Source organism: Misgurnus anguillicaudatus, chromosome 10 (assembly GCF_027580225.2).
Source record: "Misgurnus anguillicaudatus chromosome 10, ASM2758022v2, whole genome shotgun sequence".
NCBI lineage: Eukaryota > Metazoa > Chordata > Actinopteri > Cypriniformes > Cobitidae > Misgurnus > Misgurnus anguillicaudatus.
This window is the reverse complement of record NC_073346.2, coordinates 425,283-441,205: the sequence shown is the minus strand read 5'-3', so window position 1 is coordinate 441,205 and position 15,923 is coordinate 425,283. Positions and strand designations below refer to the sequence as shown.

Sequence of the window (15,923 nt, the reverse complement as noted above, 5' to 3'; positions counted from 1 at the left end):
CAGTTGCAACCACTACAGCCCATTTGTGGTGCAGAATTTGTACTGAGTATGCAATTTGAGCAAACATCCTGGTATGTCCCTCTTCATGTTTCTCACAGAAAAGTTCTGGAAGCTCAACCTGACAATCCAATGACAAGAGGACAGTGCGACCAGGATCACAATAGATTCCACAAAGAATAAGTGTGCATACTGCAGGAAGTGACTTGTTCTGAGCTGCCCATGCTTCCCCCATGTAGTTCAACAGGTTAGCTTTATTCAGTGAATTGTGAATTAAGCCTTTCCATACAGGTATAGGGAGAGTATCATGTGGCTTGTACTCCTTCATTTTGCTGGAGCAGGTCTTCATCCTCTTCTCTCGTTCCTCACCTTTCAGACTTTCAGCAGGATAGACATCATATCGATCACTAACAAAGTGGATGCAGTCACACTTGCCTGGGAGGATTCCAAGGAGCTTCCTCGGGTACTTTCCTTGCAGTTCATGGAAGGTGCTGCTCCCAAGATGTTAGTAACCTTGAATGAATGCCATTGCATCTACTACCATTACAACAGGCTTGTCAGATGGCGTTAGATTGTCCACTTTCCCCCATGAGCTGCCAAGGGCTGTCTTGATTGCAGCCAGGTAGTCTGCCTTGTTTCCTTTTCTTCCTGCAGGATGCACACGTATTCTTGGTGGAATCTTTTGTGATCCTGGTCACACTGTCCCCTTGTCATTGGATTGTCAGGTTGAGCTTCCAGAACTTGAGGAGGCAGATACCAGGATGTCTGCTCACATTGCATACTTCGTACAAATTCTGCACCATGAACGAGCTGTAGTTGTTGCAACTGACACAGAAGTGATCATGATGTGCATGTACTACTTCACACACATGGATGGGCTGCAGAAGCTGTGGGTGAAAACGATGGATATCTTCCTACCTGTTCATGCCACCACAGAAGCTCTGACAGGGAAGTATAATGCTGCTGCTTCAGAGATTACATCCCTTTTCCTCAGCACCTACCTACTTACCGGATGTGACACAGTGAGCTATCCGTACAGAAGAGGAAAAAGGTGGGCCTACACAACATTGACAGACAGACAGACATTCTGCCGCTGTGCAGGTACAGTGATCTGAGGAAACCCGGGATGTTCAGGAAAAGGTAATAACAGCAGCATGGCGATACATGGTGTCACTATGACAGGAGTGACTTTGGTGGTACTCTAGATGCACTTCAAGCCCATCTCTTTGTGAGCATCAAAGGAGACATGCGTTGCCTTCGACCAACTGAAGATGCCTTCCAATTACATCTTCGCAGATCCCTGCATCAGTTGGCTGTGTGTAAGCGGGCACACATGGTTCAACCAACCTACCCAGCTGCCACTGATTTTGGGAGACAACTTGTCAATGGCAAATGGTGGTGCTTATTTGACCGAAAAAAGACACAAAGTGACTTTAGGGTGCATTTGTATGGAAGACAACAACTCCCACAATGCGTTTGTGTGGCTCATCTGATTTAAAAATTTCATCCAGAAGAAACTGGCATCTTTGAAATTCTCTGCAGCAGACAGACTCCATTTCTGTGTCCGTAGGTGCACAGCAAGAGCACAGGCACAACCAGTCCATCCCAGCTCGAGTCAGTCCAGGCTCCTCGCCTGCGACAGGCAGGTCTTCTACCTCGTCTTCTACCTTCTACAAGCAGGTTTTCTACCTCGATCTTCTACATCCTGTTCCTCCATCTGCCTCAGCTGCTCTTCCCTCTGTATTGTGGCTCATAAAGATAGCCTCGAAATCACCCTCTTCCATATCATATTGATAACCTTCCACCATTGTTGGAAAACATCAAGCCTGGCTCCACAGCATCTTTTAGCTTAGATTCCAAAAAGATGGCAGCTGTATCATTTATTTTCGTAAGTCCCACCCACTAATCTGTAATAGGTCTGTAGCGTCCCACCCATAGCCCCCCCTGGAAAAATAATGACAGAGGATAGTCTTACACCCTCGACAAAGATATAGCAATTCCTTCTTTCAATGACGAAAAATGACGATTTTTACATCATTGAAAGAAGGAAGTGCAACACTGAAATCTGTATTTCTCCCATCTCAGGGGAAACTGAAAATGATGCATGACCATTCAAAAACATGACTGGGTTTCTAAAGCTACAAAGCTTACGTGATGCAAATGGGTGAAGTATCTCTTTAAAGTTTTAATAGTTGTCATCTGAGGCAATAAAATAATTAAAGTAATTTTGCTGTATTATATTTATTGTGTGACACATTTCCATTGAGGAACAGGGTTATGTTGAAATTAAAAAGATCCCTAGACCATGATGTGGACATTAACAATCATGTTATCCAGTATGTATTTCGGAATTTTGAAAGTAGCCAAAAATTCTATTAAGGTTAAGGCTAAAATGCTGTAAATGTTACAGTTGAAGTCAACTGTTAAAGCAAGAAATAAATGTACTATGAATCTGTAATGAACTAATCGAGGTAATCATTCTCTCACACACACACACACACACACAAACGTTCACACAACAGAGGTTGCGATAGACTCTTTTAATCTCCGTCATTTTTTGATGAACAGCGTTGTAAAGAGTCTGTCACAGTCAGTTATTATCATCCGCCATTTCACATTTTAATTATTTCTAATCATAAACTTACAAGACGAGCATACAAGTCAAAATGTGCTTATTTATTTGTTTAGAGAACAGATAAACGGAGGCCGTGCATCACTTTACATGTTCAACATCACATGAATCAGATGAATTAATGTTTTTTTCTCACAGTGACAGTAGAGGCAATAAAACATCAAACTTTATGGTGAACAGGCAAATTTGAACAAATCAAATAACAAAATACTACGATTAAAATATCAACAAACGTGTAAAAATCTAAAATTGAACTAAACTCATCTGAAACCATCTTGTGTAATAAACGCATGAAGGTAGATTAAAAGACTTTTGTAAATATTTTGTGACCTATATCAAAATATCGTGAGAATGTTTCGAAACCAGGGCGTCATTAGAGCAACACACTGCCACCAACTGGACATAACTAGGAATTACATGTAGTCAAGTTGTATGGGCAATCTGCGAAAATGGCATTCAGAATTTTGCCTGCCTAAAAGACTTTTCGGTTAAAGCAACCGAACACGCACAAAAAGAGACACTACAGATGCGCCACAAAATTTCGTGCTGTGCACTCTATCACGCATTCAGACCTTAAAACAGCAAACAGGAAAATAATAAAACTCAGGACTTACTTGATATCCAGCTAGCCAACTCAGTTTGCGTGAGAAGTGGTGGAGCACACAGACTGCAATCATTTGACTCCGTTGGTCGATCTGGGCAAAGCTTCTTAATCCTTTATTTATTCATCAATTAAATGCCTTGTAAAGGGTGATTTTGTAAGGATAAAATATTTTCCTTTATCTCAAGATATTTCACTTACTTGCCTTTCACTGATCAGTACTGTAGCTAACACACTAATCTGCAATGCGGTTATGAGACTCTGAGAACAATCCAATCACATGAGCTCAAAGACATAAAAAACAATATTGATTCACTTACAACATAAGTGGGAGACTGTCCGCCCCAGGGCAGATTCGAAACCAGCCAATTAGAGCTCAGCCTCAGGTCACATGTTTTTACTCTTTTTACTGACCTACATAGACACTCATTAGGGGTGCACCCCAGACACACAAACATGACACACACACACACACATACAACAAACTCATTTTATTTATTTTTTTATATATAAATTATAACTTGACTAACAGTGAAATAGTACAGCTTAACGATTTTATTTTGTTATTAATTTGCACTATTTATTAATTTTTTTGGTAACATGTCAAAGTAGCTTTCCTCTCTGGCCAACTTTAAGGGAGTGGCGCCCCCTACTGACCTGCCGCCACTGCTAGGATGAGAGGAGATGTAAAGCTGGGTATCATCCGCATAGCTGTGAAAACTTGTGTTATGTTTCCTGATTATGTCTTCTAAAGGTATCATATATAATGAGAACAGGAGAAGACCTAAAACTGATCCCTGTTGTATGCCGTATTTATCCGGGGAGCAATATGAATCTTCCTCATTTACATAAACAAAATGATAGCGATTGGTTAGATACGATCTAAACCAGGCTAACCCATGACCACTGATGCCAAGATAGTTTTCTAGTCTATTGAGTAAGATTGTGTGATATATTGTGTCAAAGGCTGCACTAAGGTCTAGTAATATAATAATTAAAATATCACCATGATCGAATGTTAAATGGAGGTCATTTGTAACTCTAAGCAGTGCTGTCTATGTGCTATGGTGGGGCCTGAATCCTAATTAGAACTTTTCATACGTACTATTATTCACTAAGAATGTGCATAGCTGACTTGCCACTACCTTTTCTAATATTTTAGAAAGAAAAGGGAGATTTGAGATTGGACTAAAGTTATTAAGATCTCCCTGGTCAAGGTGTGTTTTTTTAATGAGCGGTTTAATAACTGGTAGTTTGAAAGCTGTTGGAACGTACCCTAGTTTTAGCGATGAGTTAAAGATATTTAATACTGGGTCTGACACAACAGGGAATACCTCTGTAGATTTTTTGGATGATGTTACTAATTTAGAGATCTCTTCTATTGTAGTAGCCTTAAATGACTCAAGATGTTCGTATGGTATTAAATGTACTTTAGAAATGTCCGCCAGAAAATGGCCCAATCTGAACAACGGATACATATTACGTAAAATGCATCTCACTCCTCCCCCACTCTCATTCAATTACCTCCCCTTGAAAATAATTTGCATACATCCGGCATCTCGCCTCCAACAGGAAGTAAATTGCAGCAGTGTTTGCGAAGTTAAAGGCGAAATAGCGAGTCGCGTTGCGAGGTGTGCTCTTCTATCTGTAACATTTTGGTCTGTCCGTGTTCTGAAGACAGCAAAGTTTACATTCTTTTGAGTGGCAACAAAGGCAGCCAATCAGCATCAAGAGCTTGCATTTCATGATGGGGTTACCAGTTAAGCCTGAAGGGATGCCAAATAGGTGCAAAACCATGCGTTAAAAATCCCCCACCCTAATATAGCTTTCGATTTTACCATTACTTTTTTTGGTTATATTAATGAAATAGTTGTCTGTACTAAATAATACAGAATTTCTTATAAATCTTATAAAATGAATTATTTTAAATCTAAGCCTTATAAAAAATACAGGTAATGTTTAAATGCCATATCAGACATAATGTAATTCACAGTTTTCTTGACTCTGTGATACTGGTGAGCGTTTGTGCGCGCACGCGTGTGTGTGTGTGTGCATGTGTACGTGTGTGCAGGCGCGCGCGCATGTGTGCGTGTGTGTGCGTGTGTGTGTGTGTGTGTGTGTGTGTGTGTGTGTGTGTGTGTAGGTGGGTGGTTGGTTGGTTGGGTTGTTGGAGTTGCTGCTATTTAAGCTTGCACTGAAGACAGGATAATTTTTTTTCCTGAGATAAAAGTCAGGTCTGACTAGATAAGAAACAATACTTTGTGCTCCGGCGTCCTGTGTGCTGATAAGAGACTATCTCTGTCTGACATCCGGTCTGCTGCTCAGCAGCTCAGTGCATGAGAATAAGAATGAGAAAAGACAGGTAGTGAGACAGAAACATGAGGATTTGTGCTTGATGAAAGATGACACAAACTAAAAAGATCTTGGGAGTCATTGTAATATAATGTTTTTCCTTGTTTTTCTACTATTCATACATACTGGAGTATGCATATTCATGAAATAAACTCAAGATAATAATCCAGTACTTCTGTATTACCATTTGATGGTACTGCCACAGTACTTTAATAAGTGCACCAGTAAGATGATACTCTTGTTTTTTGGGTTCTAGATTTCTCAGAGAATACAGACAGCAGTGCTTTGGCCTTCCAGCTCATCACTGGCTCCAAGGTCACTGTCCTCACCTCCAAAATGTCCCGTGAGTTCCCAAATACCAACACAAACATATTACTTCAGTGCTTTTTTTGCGTTTAGCTCTCAGGACCTATTGTATAATATACATTTATTTGTATCCAGATTTGTTTACTTATTTAAGAAAGTTTTGTTGTAATTTGCATCTTATTTTGTAAGAATGCACTGACATTTCTAAGGCAATTTTTGTGTAGAAATAAGTAAAAAGCAGTAAAACAAGGGAAAGAAACCAAAACCAAAAAGATATAATTTGTACATCATTTAAAATCATGTAAAAAGTGTCTAGTTTTTTTGGTTCCACTCCCAAAAAAGAATGTTGTTCTTTACTTTTTCAAAAGTAAAATTGTACCATGGTTACTTGTTTCTCTTAGATAATGGGCTGGCCAACCAGACTCTCACACTGTGATCATTTTTACAATAGGCCAAACAGTACTTTTAACAGAGTTCAATAACAACTCAATACACTACATCCCTTACTAAATTTACCACGATTTACTAAAGTATTTGTAGCCAAAAACATGGCTGCCTTTTTTCTGTAGTAAAACCATGGTTTTTAAAAGGTATACTATACTATTGAAAATATATGTGTGTGTGTATTTACATTCTATTAAAATATTTTGTTATAAATTCACAAGTATACCTTATCATGGTTTTACTACAGAGAAAGTAGTTTCCTCTCACATTTCTACCTACAAGGCTCTTTATGCGGCTCATTGTGCTAGCCTTTGTTTCCTTAGGTGTCAATCACAGATTATTTAGGAACTTTCACGCCTCCTCACATATGGCCTTTCTCAGCAAAACGTGTCTTAGAAACATTCCATTTTGAATTTTGCCCGCCCACGTACCACTCCACTACCCAAGTCTACACCCACCAAGTAGCTTACCAGAACCTGAAGTGTAATCTCAAATACAGTGTTACGATGTTAATAGTCCTCAGATTGTACATTATATTCTATTACAAAATGTTCATGTGAAATCTGATGTAAACAACAGACTATATATCTATGTTTCACGGATTATAGGCATTTGTGGACAAAAATTGTCATTTGATGTATTTTATTAGACGGTTTTCATGAGTTATTCCCACATCTGAAACAGACTAGATTCGATTTGTGATCGTTATATCAACACAAAGGTAAGGAGTCCCATTTATAGGAGACACCTGACCTAAGGTTTAGGAATGCATAGTGTGAAACATCAAGGGCCCTATTTTAACGATCTGAAACGCAAGTCCGAAGCACAAAGCGCAAGTGACTTTGTGGGCGGATCTTGGGCGCTGTTGCTATTTTCCCGGCGGGAGAAATAAGTTTTGCGCCGGGCGCAAATCAATAAGGGGTTGGTCTGAAGTAGGTTCATTATTCATAGGTCAAATACACCAATCAGAACGCTATCCAACATTCCCTTCAAACGCAAGGGCGCAAGTTCCATGGCGGGTTGCTATTATTATGACGGATTTGACAGGCGCACGCCAGGAGCGGTTCACAGCCGAGGAGACCGACGTTCTTGTAAGAGCAATCAAAGACAGAGAAGTTGTTTTGTATGGCGATGGGAGAAACCCGCCCAAATCAGCGTCGGTTAAACAGGCGTGAGAGGAAATAGCCGCAATTGTCTCATCAGCTCCAAGCACTACAATGATGTCAGGAGACGGGGGGATCCCAAGCTTGCCAGCATAAATCGGGCACGCCGGGCACACAGGAGGACATCGCTGCGTCCACCCTCACCGCTGAAAGGGTTTGGGGGCTTTGAAATCAGACACAAGAAACGCAAGCAAGGTTCAACCCCAAAGTACACTTACAAATCAAGTTCACATACATGAAGGATTCTTATGAAAACATTTTAATTATTATTTACATAAAATAAACGTAATACAGCCACACAACAAACTTATGAAAATATTTTTATCGTTATTTGCATGATAATTGTTTAACACTGCCACACAAAATAAATAAAAACTATCACCACAATGCTCACCACAATGATTTCCCTTATCTCATGTGTTAATATTTTTATTGTAACAATTTATGATTTAATGATTTCCCTTATCTTATATTTTTTATTGTAACAATTTATGATTTGCAAAAATAACTGTTGCATCTGTGTAGATCAGAGGTGGAAAGTAACAAATTACATTTACTCACGTTACTGTAATTGAGTAGTTTTTTTGTGTATTTTTACTTTTTTGAGTAGTTTTTAAAATCTGTACTTTTACTTTTACTTAAAAGGATAGTTCGGCCAAAAACGATATTAAACCCATGATTTACTCACCCCCAAGCTGTCCGAGTTGCATATGTCCATCGTTTTTCAGACAAACACATTTTCGGATATTTTAGAAAATATTTTAGATCTTTCTGTTGATTAAATGTAATCTTACGGGGTCCAGCAATAGTCCACGACCTTCAAGTCCAAAAAAAGTGCGTCCATCCTTCACAAATTAAATCCAAACGGCTCCAGGATGATAAACAAAGGTCTTCTGCGTGTAATCCGTGCGGTGTTGTTGTAGAAATATCCATGTTTGAAATGTTGTTAGCTTAATTAACTACCTTCCGGTAGCGCCGCCATTTTAGAGTCATCTGCATTCAGGATGAGCGCTTACGCAGCATACAGCGGTTTCTCTGCTGCTGCTCTGTCCCCCGCCCTCCGAATTTGTCATACGTCACTAAGAAAAGTGCGTACACTACGCTAATACTCTCTCCTGAGTCTAAGATGGCGGCGCAACCGGAAGGTAGTCAATTAAGTTAACAACATTCCAAATATGGATACCTCTACAACAACACCGCACGGACTACACTCAGAAGACCTTTGTTTGTCGTCCTGGAGCCGTTTGGATTTGGTTTGTGGAGGATGGGCGCACTTTTTTTGGACTTGAGGGTCGTGGACTGTTGCTGGACCCCGTAACATTACATTAAATCAACAGAAAGATCTAAAATATTTTCTAAAATATCCGAAAATGTGTTTGTCTGAAAAACGATGGACATATGCAACTTGGACGGCTTGGGGGTGAGTGGATCGTGGGTTTGGTATCGTTTTTGGCCGAACTATCCCTTTAAGTATGTTTTGTATAAAGTATTGTACTTCACTACATTTTAAATCATATCCGTTACTGAGTAAAAAAAATTTTTAAAAAGCAAGGTGATAAAGACGCGCAACGGATGTAAATGGGCGGGGCTCGGGGGAACGCGCAAAAAGAACCATGGAGACGGACGAGACAGGCGCGCGCTAATACAGACCCGCCTCAGTTCAAATCTTATGAAAGAAACCCCTGGTCATATTTAAGCGACCACTTTCCACTGACGCGAAGCGAGTGTTTAATTTCTATGAAAGGTAGGATTCATGCTCTTAAGTACGAAATTGCACGACGCTTTTTTTAATACCATGCGCATTATCTTCCGAGGTCTAGCAGCTTCGCGTCAAGTCAAACACAACTTCAAAACGTCCTCGAAAATGCGCAGGTCATTAGAGAGAGAAAGTGAGAGAGAGAGAGAGAGAGAGAGAGAGAGAGAGAGAGAGAGAGAGAGAGAGAAGAATAAAGGTCATCAGGTCCCCAGGTCAGGGAAGTAAGAAGATAATAAACGTGTCAAATGTATATAGACATGGCACTCATCTCATTATATGCTCATTTAAATAGTTTAATAAAATAATGTATGTTACCAGCAATACATCAATTACAACATTACTATAGTGATTGTATTTACAAGCTGCTGACCACCTCCAAAAGTGCATAACTCACATGTAAAAATCATTAAACAATTCCATACATGTTTCTTACTTTAAAAAAGCTTTTTATTTTATTAACTTTATGTTATTGCACTTTCATTGTAAAGATGTTCCTACAATTAAAAACAACTAGTTTAAGATTTATATTCCCTTGTCGTTTTTGAACTATACTAGAATCCTCCACCTCTTCCCGCTGTAAAAAAAAGTAACTTTTACTCTGAGTAAAGTTAAAATGACTTACTTTTTACTTTTACTTGAGTAGATTTTTAGACAAGTAACTTTACTTTTACTTGAGTAGGCTACAATATTTTATTACTTTTTCCACCTCTGGTGTAGATTAGATAAGGGTAACACTTTAAAATAATGGTCAATACTTATTAGTTAGTTACACAGGAACTAATGCAGAACAAATGATTAGTGCTGCATTAACACTGAAATCACTACTGATAACTAATAAAGAAGAGCGATTAACTAATCAGTAGGTATAGCATACTAATGTTTGGGTTAAGTAACAACTAGTTACATATTAACTACTGCAATGTTGAAAAATCCTGGTGAACAATACATCAACTAAGACTTATTTCAAGTAACTATGAATTAAATACATATCAACAGTCACATACCAATAAATAAAGTCTGATCCTGTAAACTTTTTCGGTGTGCCCCCCCCAAAAAATTGTAAAATCTATTTATTTTTTATTACACAAAACATATTAAATTCTACAATTTGGTGCTGTTGGTTAGTAGCCTTATTTTTCTGAGGTTTAATTACACAGAATTTATGATAATGTACTTTACAAAATGTTATAAAATTTGGGGGCCGTTTGAGAACCACTGCTATAACTATAAATAATACAATTTGAAAAAAAATATGTTTACTTAATTACTTTGAATTACTCATGTTACCTATCATCACTGAAAGGGTCAAATATTGTCACGATCGGTTATAACCGAAAAGTGAAAACAAAGAGAGATGAACCCAAACGCAAAGATGTACGAAAATATAACTATGAATTTATTTACAAATAAGAACAGAAACACCCACGTGGGGGTAAAACAGAAAGTAAACCAAAACACTGTGATGAACTAAACTCGGGAAAACAGGAACAGATCTTGACATGAAACACATGAACAGAGATTTCCAAACAACGCACGCACACCACACAGAGAACACGAAGCCATTATATAGACAGCACATCAATGGGGAACAGGTGAACATAATTAATCACGTAAGACACGAGTACATAAGGGAGTAGGGTGAAAGTGACAAGACACTGGGAACACGTGTCACACATACATGATGTGAAACACACGTGTTCCCACGTAAACACAATGCTGCCATGGCCTTGCCCTCTAACATCCAACCTGGATAATAACCAAGGTCAGGCAAGACCATGACAGCCACAAAACACTGGGAACACGTGTCACACAGACATGATGTGAAACACACGTGTTCCCACGTAAACACAATGCTGCCATGGACGTGCCCTCTAACATCCAACCTGGATAATAACCAAGGTCAGGCAAGAGCATGACAGCCACAAAACACTGGGAACATGTGGAAGCCACACACTATATGCCTCCACATGCTCCCACACAGAACATAGTACTGTCATGGTCTTGCCAGATACACTCAAACCTGAGTCTAGTACAAAAGATCTGGCAAGCCCATGACAAATATGGTAACTCTTTAGGATTCGATTCTTATATTACCATATACATTTAATTTTAAGCATTTTTATTCTGTTTTCTATCTTATTGATTTAACCATAAACAACCTAAGGAATACACCCCTTAATCTCTAACTAACTCACCTCACAAAATACAGATTCCATGTTTTCAACCTCTGTTAGATCCCTCCTTATTGATGTTTATAAGTCTGGAAGACTGACTTAATATTAAGAAAATCATGGTAACCCATTAGTAATTATTCAAGTATTACCACGCTGTTCTTAATTAATTACTTAAAATCTTGACCATTATTTTAAAGTGAAAAACACGGTAACTTATTAGTAATAACTCAGGACTTAAGACATAAATCTTAAGAAATTACTTAAAATCTTGACCATTATTTTAAAGTGAAAAACACTGTAACTTATTAGTAATTACTCAGAACTTAAAACATAAATCTTAAGAAATTACTTAAAATCTTGACCATTATTTTAAAGTGAAAAACACAGTAACTTATTAGTAATAACTCAGGACTTAAGACATAAATCTTAAGAAATTACTTAAAATCTTGACCATTATTTTAAAGTGAAAAACACGGTAACTTATTATTAATTACTCAGGACTTAAGACATAAATCTTAAAATCTTGGCCATTATTTTAAAGTGAAAAACATGGTAATGTACTAGTAATTAGCACAATTAATTATAAGAAATTGTATTCTAAGGTACAAATCATGGTAACCCCCTAGTAAAGCCACAATCCTGTACTTTTATAATAACAACACTATTACAAATAAAAGAAATGGTACTGTAAAGGCATAAAGTAACGTTATGCAAACTGAAGCGAGAAACAACACAAACAGTAGAGCGGACCTTTGTCTGCATGAAACATACGACTCATCATAATGTATATATTTTTAATAACTTCTTTAAAATACTTAATAGTTACACAAATTACTAAATGTTAAATATTTAATTTATGAGTAGTCAGTGCCATATTTTACATAAGATTTTACTCAAAAAGGCTAACGTTAACGTTACTTATTTAACACAAAATGGCAACTGTTAATCCATGTGCCTGGCTTTGGTTGTTTCTTTGCATCGCAGAAAAATCTCTTCCTGTTTTGCTTCTCTTCTCCGTTTCTCTTCTCTGTAGCTTTAGCACTTTGTGAAAAGATAACTCAAATTTCTTGTTGAATCGATGTGTTCAATTAATCACACAACAGCTCTAATATTAGCCGCAGCACGCGCTTGCTGTCTGATTGACTTCCGCATAGTTTTGACGTCATGCACCTCCCCCTCCTTAAAGTGACAGCGTATGGGTTCAAAATCAAACATGGATTTATTAACTATTTACCATAAAAGCAAGTGATAATAATTAAATAATTAAGATGGGGTTAATTCTTACGTTTCTAGTCTTACGTTAATTCTACGTTCTGGATTTGATTTAATCATGAATCAATATAGATAACATAAATGATCAAAATGTGATCATATAGCCCATACACGCGCACGCACGCACACACATCATAATTAATTTACAGCAACTGTAAATATGTAGTTAATTTATAGTTTTTAAAAAAAATATGTCTTAATTAATGTATTGTTCACCAGGATTTATTCAACATGTAATAGTTAATAATGACTATTAAATAAGTAATAAGTAACTAATTGTTACTTAATCCAAACATTAGTATGCTATTAACTACTGATTAGTTAATCGCTCTTCTTTATTAGTTACCAGTAGTGATAACAGTGTTAATGCAGCACTAACCATTTGTTCTGCATTACTTCCTGTGTAACTACCTATTAAGTATTGACCATTATTTTAAAGTGTTACCTAGATAAGCAATGCGCGTTGTGCACGCCATACATTATGGTCAAGCATGCGCCTTAAAAATAGCATAATGAACCACGCGCAACGCGCCACTGACTTTAGACTAGTTTTTTTTTGTTAGTAGTAGCGCAATTGTTTTTTGAAACTGCAAAATAGCATAAGAGATGGTTTGCGCCGGAGCACGCCTCCTTTTTTGCGCTGAAGTTCATTCCCTAGTTTGCCGACGTGCGTCTGTGGAGGGAAAAACCGCCAGTGTGCGCCAGTGCAAAATACGAAATGATACATGCGTCACTGACAAAGTCAATTGCGCTGGGTGCAAGATAGGGCCCCAAATTATGAATACCTCATGGTTATCTCTTAACCCCTGGTTAAGTATGAACAGTGTGAAATGTGAAACAGGTAACCCAGGATTCCATTAACCCAGGAATTAGAATAACCCAGGGTTAACTATTTCCAGTGTGAAAAGACCTACTAGGTGTTTTATTTTAAAGCTCCACTGTGTACTTTTTTTTGTTAATTCTTAGCAAAAACCCATGTTTTCTTTCAAAAGTATGTGCTCATTCATGTGTAATTACTTCCACCCCACTTATCAAAGTATTCTCGTAAGTGTAGAATCTGCTATTTAAAATACATACCGTCGAATCGCTCTCTGGCTGAATCCATGTTGTGCCTCCATCTTTGAAATACATTCGCAGACGAGGGACATTCCTGAAATTCAAGCTCCGCCTTTTGCGCTTTCAGACTACACTCATGCTGGCCGCTAGCTGAAGCCTCCGGGGGTTGCATGTGTAGGCGGTATATGTCATCAAGACAGTCTTATTTCAGAATATTAACAATTATAAAGCTGACAATTATTCTTAGTTAATTGTAAATTGATGTAATATGCTTATGACTTGCGAATGTAATGCTCAGTTAATTTAGTTTTATAGTTCCTTGGCAACTATAGCATGGTTATGCAGTTAGTTTAAACACGCATGTGGTTTAATGTGTTCGAACAGGCACACGCCGTCTCTCCGCCCATTTATGTAATCTGAGGTACTGAGATAAATGTTTTTCATCTTTTCTAACCTCTAGCACAAACACATGGTGACAGCCCTATTTTAAGCCTTTCATTGATAAAACGCCGCTGATCTGCACGTCTTTTGTTTCATTTTACAAGTGTGTGAAAGTTGCGCGATCTTATTTCACCAATATCAGAGAAAGCTCTTACATATACACGGACATGTAACGTTTACTTAAAACATAAGCATTGGACTCTGACATAATATTCGTTTCGCGTCCATTTAAACCCGTCATTACTCCTGCTCATGATTAAATGACAGGAGAGGGACTCGTCCACAGACCATCTCCTCAGTAGCGGTCGAAAATGGACAAAAAGAGACGGATTTAAAAACCAAGTGTAAACGTAATGTGTCTCTCTCGTCCACTTGTGATCTGATCGACGAAAACACATCTAAATACCAAGTGTAACAGCCCCTGGGATATTTTTCCTCGCATCGATGACAAATGAGTGTCTAATCTACGTTTATGGTTGCTTTTTGTATGTGATTTTACGCGGAAATATCATGACAATCAGACTTTTTACATGTTTAACATACATCTGTGTGCTTTGACGGATCACAGGCAAAGGACATTGCAAATTGTTCATTTTTTTCATTGCTTTAGCTACTGGAAGCCATGTTAACCTTGGCATGACAGGGCCACCGTACTAGTTAAAACGCGTTCGGAATGGGGGGGGGCTAGAAAGTAATAATTGGTTGTCATATAAAATTTTACCGCTAGATGGGAGTAGATCCTACACAGTGGGGCTTTAAAAAAAGAAGCATTTGTAAAGAGGTCTGAAAATTTTCTACTGTACATTGACAGTACTGCAATTTGTCTTGTGGCTTTGCTTTTAGAACATTAGTAGCACAACGGTCATGGGTTTGATATCCAGGGAACACGCGTACTGATAAAACGTATAGCTTGAGTCACTGTAAGTCGCTTTGGATAAGAGGGTCTACCAAATGCAAATGTATGTACACTCAAAAAATGCTGGGTTATTTTCAAGTTGTTGGCCCTTGTTGGTGCTGATGGCATTGTGATTAAATGTATGATCTAATCTGCAAGCATTGGACCACCGATTTGTCAGACCTGCGTGCTAGCAGTTTGTGTTTTGATTTTATATAACTCAAGTAAAAACAGGTTCTCTCAAAAATACTGTTTTTTAACAGCAGTAATCATTTGTTACTTTACACCACTAATTTGAACAATGTTGATTAAACCATATGTGGTAAAAGGCTGTGATGTCTGTAAATTGCTTTGGAAATTAACACAATTGTCCTAATTAAAAAAACTTGGTATTTAACAGCAAAATGGTCCCATAAAATCCCATAATGAAAATTTTGATGTGGTGCCAGTATGCTTGCTTTTTCTTCTTCTGCCCACGTTCATCATGTGTATAAGCCCTGTGATCTTTTTTAGGTTGTCATGAGCTAATTATAGATGTATATCAACTCTCTGCAGAGCGCTATAGGATCCAAAGTGAGAGCTTTGAGGATATCTGGTTGGTTGCCAAGGAGCTGGTGCAGCGTTTTGACCAGCACTTTTCCTCACTTGGAATCAAAGACAATCAAAACAGCTTCACTGGACCAGTACCGCTTTCTGACTACTTTGAGATGGTGGACCACCACTTTAAGGTGCAAAGTTTCTCACACAGTAACATATTTATCACAGTTATACAGTTCTATGAAGAGATATGTTCTGCCATCACTAATATACAAGAATAAGAATGCATAGATATAG

The 15,923-nt window shown here is 38.0% G+C and overlaps 1 protein-coding gene across 1 annotated transcript in view; it reads left to right on the top strand.

The window, feature by feature from the left end:
- bbs9 (Bardet-Biedl syndrome 9) overlaps nucleotides 1-15,923 on the top strand; it is a 460,826-nt gene that overhangs the window by 261,417 nt on the left and 183,486 nt on the right. Inside the window, exons 16-17 of the mRNA XM_073871763.1 lie at nucleotides 5,839-5,925; nucleotides 15,645-15,817. Of these exons, the coding sequence (XP_073727864.1) occupies nucleotides 5,839-5,925; nucleotides 15,645-15,817 (260 nt within the window). The remainder of the gene's footprint in view (nucleotides 1-5,838; nucleotides 5,926-15,644; nucleotides 15,818-15,923) is intronic.